Here is an 8,214-nt window from a genome sequence, read left to right on the forward strand (position 1 = left end):
TATTTATATCAAATGTGTTTTCCCCTCTAAATTAATCTAGTTTTTGCAACAAACAACTTTAATCTGCTCAATTTATGCTCACGCACACACATAAACAACAACAGGAGTACGCCTCGCGTTTTGAAAAGTTCCACTCGATATTCCGTTATAGTTCAGTACTGAAACAACAGCAAACAGCTGTAGGCCTACATTAACAGATATATTAACAGATATATTATATTCTGTGAATGTAGGCCTACAGTAACAGATTAATGTATGTATTTCCAAACAGGTTGTTGGTCTAAAGTTGTCATTTTTATTTTTCTGCACTTTTGTGTGTGCAAGTTCTAGCGCTAACCATTAGTAGGCCTACAGTGTGCCTGCCAGCAGACAATAATAAATAATATTCTTTTTTTATGAATTAATTTGCCTCTTGCATTAAAAATACGTGTTGAAATTGGCCTACAGTGTATTACAACGTCTAACTAAGCATTACTAGTCTTAAATAGGAAGATTAAATATGGAAGATTGAATGTAAATGTGCAAAAACAAAGTTGTAAATGGACTGTATTGACATAAGTTTAAGTGCATGAGTGTAGACATATTATAAGCAGGAACTATTCAATATAACGGCAAGTAGACAGACAAATGAAGTGAACATGAGTGCAGGGATAATTTGTAAATTTAACAAAATTGAACAACCTTAATACAAACGTGTACAAATGTAAACATTGTAGCCTGTTTTCAATTTGCGGAGTTAATATGACATTAATGATAACAACTTTGGCATCCATATGTGCACTTTTGTCTCTTATCAAGTTCACTCACATTTAATTAGCCTATAACCTCTATTAGCCTAACCTATAGTCTGTAACCTATAGCCTGTAACCTCAGGTGCAATAAGAGATAATAAGTGCAATAAGAAAACTTCCAGACAATCTAACTCATCTGATGTAACCTCAGGTGCAATAAGAGATAATAAGTGCAATAAGAAAACTTCCAGACAATCTAACTCATCTGATGTAACAGCCTTCACTTTAAGGTCACTGATTAGTCACATGCATATTACACAGTAATCGGTTACCCAGTATCGGTGACGTTGCCAAGACGCGGGAGTGCCAGCGTGTCGCGGGGCATTCCAACGAGCAGCCGCTCAGCCAATCGCGGGCCTCTCCGATTGGGGAAGAAGTGACGGCTTATATATGGAAGAGAGCGCGGTTCATTCAACATCACTTCACAGACGGGGAAAGAAACACTAAGAGACAGAAGAAGACGGACACGCTTTGGCGTTGAGAGGCTGGTCCTATCCGAGACGACGTGAAGGCCGTTAATTAATTGACGACATTGTTATTCAGGTACGTGGAAACATTTCTTTGAATACGATAATGTGACGACGTTGTATTTTTTCACGTTGTGAAACAATTTTCATTCTGACCAAGCAAGCTGAGGTAATAATAATAATAATAATAATAATAATAATAATAACTTTATTTATATAGCACCTTTTAAAAACACAGGTTTACAAAGTGCTTTGACAAACAGCAAGAACAAAGCAAACTAAACCAAACACAGAAAAACATTAACAACAGTAAGAATATAACAGATGCAAAATACCAAAAATAATTAAATACAATTCAACAGAAAAGAACCCAAAGTGCATGATACACAACCAGACATATATAACCCAACCATCATAAGAACCATCACAGGAACCATCATAAGAACCCAGGAACACAAGAACCCAACAACACGAGCTGAGACCAAGAGGACCAAAGATTTAAAAAGATGTAAGAAACTAAGAGATAAAAGCAAATAAAAAGCAATGAGAAGTTAAGCGTAGTAAAAGAAATAAAAACAAGTGGTTAAAGGATCAAAAAACCCAAAACTATAATATTAATAAAAATAAAAATTAACTATAAATACGAAACATAAATAGACAAAGTAAGTAAGATAAGAAATTACCAAGTTAAAACACAAGAGGAGATTAAGATATGAGCATAAATACGAGATAAGACCATAAATAAAAGACAGTAAGAAGTAGAAGAAGATAAAAATAGTAAAACCAGTAAGAGTCTGTAAAAGTATGTTTTAAGAAGGGATTTAAAAGAATTGAGGGAATCTGCAAGTCTTATCTCCTCAGGGAAGTCGTTCCAAAGTCCAGGGGCCCTGACTGAAAAGGCCCGGTCACCTTTAGTTTTAAGTCTGGACTTTGGAACGACCAGGAGGGCCCCACCCGAGGATCTAAGACTGCGGGCTGGCTCATATGGTGTCAGTAACTCTGTTATATAGCTTGGAGCCAGCCCCGTCCGTGCTTTAAAAGTAATGAGTAAAATCTTAAAATCGATTCTAAAACGTACAGGAAGCCAGTGTAATGAAGCTAAAATTGGAGTGATGTGATGTCGTCTGTTACAACCAGTAAGAAGCCTAGCTGCTGCATTTTGGACCAGCTGGAGGCGAGACAGTGACTTATTTGTGATTCCGGAAAAGAGGGAGTTACAGTAGTCAAGTCGGGAGAAGATGAGGGCGTGGATGATCTTTTCAAGGTCTCGTTGGGTTAGGATTGTTTTAATTTTGGAGATGGTGCGTAGATGGAAGAAGCTTGATCGGACAACTGTTTTGATATGGGATTCAAAGGTGAGATTGCAATCGAATGTTATTCCTAGATTTCTGGCGGTGGGTTGGACATTGGTGAATAAGGGACCGAGGCTGCTCTTTGAGATATGAGTGGTGTTTGGCGGGTTGAATACTATGATTTCAGATTTAGAATTGTTCAGTTGGAGAAAGTTTTGCGCCATCCAGCAGTTGATATCGTTTAGGCAGTTTCTGACAGCAGCTAGGCTCCTAGGGTCCTCAGGTCTCAAAGGAAGGTATATCTGTGTGTCGTCTGCGTAGCAGTGAAAGGAGACATTGTGGCGTTCAATTATTTGGCCAAGAGGCAGCATATAAAAGGAGAATAACGATAGTGACGATAGTGATATATAGTAGTGACGATAGTGATATATTTTACCAAACTTACTTCTTTTTTTTTAATGCATGTAGTTAAACAATGTGATAATAATGACAAAGTAGCTGGCCCTTGTGATTAGATATGTTGCCTTGCATGTCTGCTAAGCACGCCAACGTGGTTAAGCTAGGTACCGGCGGATGGGGAGGGGGGAAGGGGGGGGGGAAGTAGCCAGGGGTGTTAACAGTGAAAAAGAGGCGGTGTTGCTCCACCCAGTTGACCCCATGTTCTTTTTAAGACTTTGACATTTTGTGATTTCTTTGGCTAAAAAAAAAAAACCACGCTTCTCTCACACAATGACTCCAAATCCCAGAAAATGACACTCCATCATTGTTTGACACTAGCTTTGTGAAATGGTAGACAGCTAAGGTAAAGCCACATTGTTCTAATGATTTGTTTCTTTCTGTAGATTTTTTTTTTCACATACTGGAGTATAAACAAGCCAAGATGAAGCTGCTGTGGGTTGTAATGTTGGTGGCCGGCACCGTGTTCGCCGACGACGACGACAAGAAGGACAGCGTGGGGACTGTGGTTGGAATCGACCTCGGGACCACCTACTCATGGTAAATAGAGACAAAGTGACAGCTGTATTGATTGTTTTACACGCAACTTTTAAATGTGGATAACACTAATCATTTCTTAATTGTTTTTTTTTTTTTCCTTTTTAGTGTCGGAGTGTTCAAGAATGGGCGTGTGGAGATCATCGCCAATGACCAGGGTAACCGCATCACTCCATCGTACGTGGCCTTCACCAGCGAGGGTGAGCGTCTGATTGGCGACGCTGCCAAGAACCAGCTGACGTCTAACCCTGAGAACACCGTCTTCGATGCCAAGAGGTTGATTGGGCACACTTGGGGAGACTCGACTGTGCAGCAGGACATCAAGTACCTGCCGTTCAAAGTAAGTTTCCGCACTTCTTGACGTTACTGTTAAGAGTCTTAAGGTCCTTTTTTGGTATCGTTTGAGCTTCATTCTCTGTTTGTAACATTGATTCATGTTCCTTTTTAGGTAACTGAGAAGAAGAGCAAGCCCCATATTCAGGTAGACATTGGTGGTGGCACGATGAAGACATTTGCTCCTGAGGAGATCTCTGCCATGGTGCTGACTAAAATGAAGGAGACTGCTGAGGCTTATTTGGGCAAGAAGGTACAAACACATGAAAAAAATACATTTAAAATATGTACCTCATCAAAATGATGTTCAATCAAAGCTAATGAGTTTATCCTTTTTGTCAGGTTACACATGCTGTGGTCACTGTCTCTGCCTATTTCAATGACGCCCAGCGTCAGGCCACTAAGGATGCTGCAACCATCGCTGGTCTGAATGTCATGAGAATCATCAATGAGCCGTAAGTTTTGAATGAAAATGATGTTTGTTGTTGTGTTTGTAAAATATTTCCCTTCATTTTTGTATTAACGTATCTTCCTTTTTTTTTTTTTTTTAGAACTGCTGCCGCCATTGCTTACGGTCTTGACAAGAGAGACGGCGAGAAGAAAATTCTCGTTTTCGATCTTGGCGGTGGCACCTTCGACGTCTCCCTGCTGACCATCAACAACGGTATGTCTGAGGTGATGGCAACCAGTGGTGACACTCATCTTGGAGGTGAGGACTTCGACCAGCGCGTCATGGAGCACTTCATCAAGCTGTACAAGAAGAAGACCGGCAAAGATGTGCACAAAGACAACAGGGCAGTGCAGAAGCTGCGTCGTGAGGTCGAGAAGGCAAAGAGGGCGCTGTCCGCTCAGCACCAGGCCTGCATTGAGATCGAGTCCTTCTTTGAGGGAGAGGACTTCTCTGAGACCCTGACCCGTGCCAAGTTTGAAGAGCTCAACATGGTAAATAATTGAACCAACATTTTGGTTATAGAAAAACTGTAACTCTAGTATAATGTGACCGTCTTGTTTATGAAACATGATTTACTAACAGTTGAACCTTTTTTCTTTTTACAGGACCTGTTCCGTTCCACCATGAAGCCTGTGCAGAAAGTACTGGAAGACTCTGACCTGAAGAAGCCTGACATTGATGAGATTGTCTTGGTTGGAGGCTCCACCCGTATCCCCAAAATCCAGCAGCTGGTGAAGGAGTTCTTCAATGGCAAAGAGCCCTGCAGAGGCATCAACCCTGATGAGGCCGTGGCATACGGAGCTGCTGTGCAGGCTGGAGTGCTTTCTGGAGAGGAGGACACTGGTAGGTTATCATCGTCTCACATCATTTAATTTAATTCTAATTCGCTGAACTAGCTTTTATATTGTGTACTAATAATGTTTCTATCTTACAGAACATGTTGTTCTTCTGGACGTGTGCCCCCTGACTCTTGGTATTGAGACTGTTGGAGGAGTGATGACTAAACTGATCCCCAGGAACACTAGGGTGCCTACAAAGAAATCCCAGATCTTCTATACAGCTTCTGATTACCAGTCCACTGTCACCATTAAGTTTTATGAAGGTAAGAATTGTGCATACCCAACATGAAGAAAAAAAAGTTTAAAAATAGCTGTTTTTTTTTTTTGGTATGCAGAAAAAAAAATGGAATTTTGCAAAAGTTTATTCATTGATTTTGTCTCTAGGTGAGCGTCCTCTCACAAAAGACAACCATCTGCTGGGCACATTCGACCTGACTGGCATCCCTCCCGCCCCTCGTGGTGTGCCAAAGATTGAGGTCACCTTCAAGTTCGATGTCAACGGTATCCTGCATGTCACAGCCGAGGACAAAGGTACAGGCAACAAGAACAAGATCACCATCACAAACGACCAGAACGGCCTGACGCCAGAGGACATCGAGCGCATGGTGAACGATGCAAAGCGCTTCGCCGATGACGACAAGAAGCTGAAGGAGAGGATCGACGCCCGCAATGAGCTGGAGAGCTACGCTTACTCTCTGAAGAACCAGATCGGAGACAAGGAAAAGCTCGGCGGCAAGCTGTCGGATGAGGACAAAGAAATCATTGAGAAAGCAGTAGAGGAGAAGATTGAGTGGATGGAGTCACACCAGGAGGCTGAGCTGGAAGACTTCCAGGCTAAGAAGAAGGAGCTTGAGGAAGTGGTACAACCAATTATCAGCAAGCTTTACGGCAGTGCAGGAGGACCACCACCAGAGGGCGCAGAAGCCGAGCAAGACGAGAAGGATGAGTTGTAGGCAAGTTTGCCATCAACTGTTTTGTTGCCCCTTGCCTCTCTGTTAGTGGCACTTAGATGTACATAATGAACTGATGAGACTCAAATCATGAGAGGAACGGTTGGGAAGGGGTGGCCATAACAAGCAACCCTACTAAATCCTCTGAAAGACTTTAAAAAAAAAACAAGTTTCAGTGTGTGAGAGGTGTTCTCTTCGCTGGAAGGCGGAGATATTCGTCAGCCTGGATATGAGGCTTGCTGCTGCTGTTCTCAGGCAGTCCTGTTGGGGTGATGTTGTGGGGAGGGACTTAGTGGGTGGGTTGGGGCAGGTGTTAGGGGGCAAGAGCTCCAAACTTGGAAACCCGCCATTTCAGTATTCATAGAATTAAAAAATGTATCTTGGGTTTGTTGATTTAATCAAGACAGAAGAGTTCTTAAAAACGATTTATTTAAACTTTAGTGAGTATTACATCATCATGAAACCACAGTCACAACACAGTCATTATGAATGACACCCTGGGTATCCATCCCTCCAAATACAAAGGCCAAATGTATTGTCTCTGAGGCTGTTGGGCAGTCGGCCTGCTCCTTATCTCCATTCCCCTCAGCATGCACCGTCCAGGGCAATAAACACATGGAGTGGTCCAGGCGGTTGGGGGGCATATCCCCTTCAAACTTCATAAGGACCCATCTGCTTTTGTCTGCAAACATAATGGATAACAATGGAGGTTTAAACTTCTCAACCACAGTTTTAAATGTAATACAACTTTCTGTGTATGATGTGATAAGGTACAAATACTCAATGACAAGATTAATGAAAATTCTATTACCAGTGTTGAATCTATACATGGAGTTGGTCGCTCCTTCTGCTGTCATTCCCCCAAAGATATAGATGTTCTTTCCCAAAGCCACAGCTGAGTGGGCTGCTACTCCTGGTGGGATATCTCCTTTGACTTGCACCTTCTCCCACTTCATGATCTCTTTGAACAGTAGACACTTTGTTTTATTTTTTTAATCAAACAAACATGACATTCCCAAGTTTTGAGGCTCTTTATTTTAATCTTGTATTATCATTTAGAAAACTTTGAAAATAGATTTTATTTTTTTAAATCACACACAAAATTAAGATAAAAGTGATCTCATATTCCCGTATTGCTGTCTATGTCATGAAACAGACTGAAATGAAAAGGTATGTCCTTATATGACCTACAAAAGAAAACAACTCTGATTGTTTCTATACTTTGTCTTTTGAACGCCTGTAACTATTGCAGCGGGGTAGGTGTACCAGGTGATTTACAGCTCGCTGCAAAGGAATTTCCATGGAAAATATTCACAATCAGTGATACGTTTGACTGTTTGAAGAAAGTAGCATGAGATTTTTTGTTAAAAACAATTTTTATACATGTACAGGAAAAAATGAGCAGTGAAATAAGATGTACTGTTTTGTCCACAGAGAGCGCCAAAATTGACATAAACCGAAATTACTAACAGGATCTTTCACAAACAAATAAAAAAAAAGAAAAATTGAGAATTGAAATAGAAACCAAACATCAAGTTAAATGGAAAGACGCTGTATGTCCAGCATTATTCAACAAACAAAAAAATGACGCCTGATTGTGTGGCAGAATTGTGTCAGAGTTCCTTGTAACACAATATACCAAGAAGAAATAATGACTGGGAGTTGGAAACGCAAGAATATACAACATGTTCATAAGCTTTGCATGTGATACAAAGTTTCACCAGTGCTTTCCAACAGGTGAAACATTTCTATCATTGTGGAATCAGTGGCTAATACCACTGTAAAGCTCTGTATGATACACCTACTGTATGTTGAGCAGCTGGTTAATTAAACACAAACCTGTATCAAAGACGTGAAGTGTGGGGTCTGCGACAGGTGCAGCTCCTGCTTCCCCACCCGAAAAGACGTACAGTCTGTCCCCGAGGCAGGCGGAGCTGGTGTGGTATGTTCTCGGGCTGGGGGGTTTACCATTCACAGATACACTCTTCCAGGAAGACCCACTGTCTGGTCACACAGGAATAATTGTTCATGTACAATAATATTAGTCTGTCTGTTCAGAAATGGGAACATCACTGGTTAAAAAAGAATTAAAAACAAA

General features: G+C 41.1%; 1 protein-coding gene across 2 annotated transcripts; it reads left to right on the plus strand.

Annotated features, from left to right (window-relative positions):
• The first annotated feature begins 1,194 nt into the window (after positions 1–1,194).
• On the plus strand, positions 1,195–7,138 carry LOC136183182 (endoplasmic reticulum chaperone BiP-like). 2 transcript variants are annotated; one of them, XM_065965688.1, is made up of 9 exons: positions 1,195–1,334; positions 3,393–3,546; positions 3,652–3,883; positions 3,992–4,129; positions 4,219–4,331; positions 4,428–4,818; positions 4,933–5,170; positions 5,262–5,429; positions 5,551–7,138. In XM_065965688.1, the coding sequence occupies exons 2-9, from the start codon at positions 3,431–3,433 to the stop codon at positions 6,117–6,119; spliced, it is 1,965 nt and encodes a 654-aa protein (XP_065821760.1). In that variant the 5' UTR covers positions 1,195–1,334; positions 3,393–3,430; the 3' UTR covers positions 6,120–7,138. The 2 variants fall into 2 exon arrangements, with proteins under 2 accessions (XP_065821760.1, XP_065821759.1); XM_065965687.1 differs by lacking the exon at positions 1,195–1,334 and adding an exon at positions 2,152–2,613.
• Positions 7,139–8,214: the final 1,076 nt, after the last annotated feature.

The sequence above is a fragment of the Labrus bergylta genome, chromosome 17 (genome assembly GCF_963930695.1).
Source record: "Labrus bergylta chromosome 17, fLabBer1.1, whole genome shotgun sequence".
Lineage (NCBI taxonomy): Eukaryota > Metazoa > Chordata > Actinopteri > Labriformes > Labridae > Labrus > Labrus bergylta.

Excerpts from the sequence above, each read along its gene's own strand:
- LOC136183182 (XM_065965687.1), top strand. Across the intron at positions 3,547-3,651 it reads CTCGGGACCACCTACTCATG|TGTCGGAGTGTTCAAGAATG; the intron begins GTAAATAGAGAC and ends TTTCCTTTTTAG. Across the intron at positions 5,430-5,550 it reads CACCATTAAGTTTTATGAAG|GTGAGCGTCCTCTCACAAAA; the intron begins GTAAGAATTGTG and ends TTTTGTCTCTAG.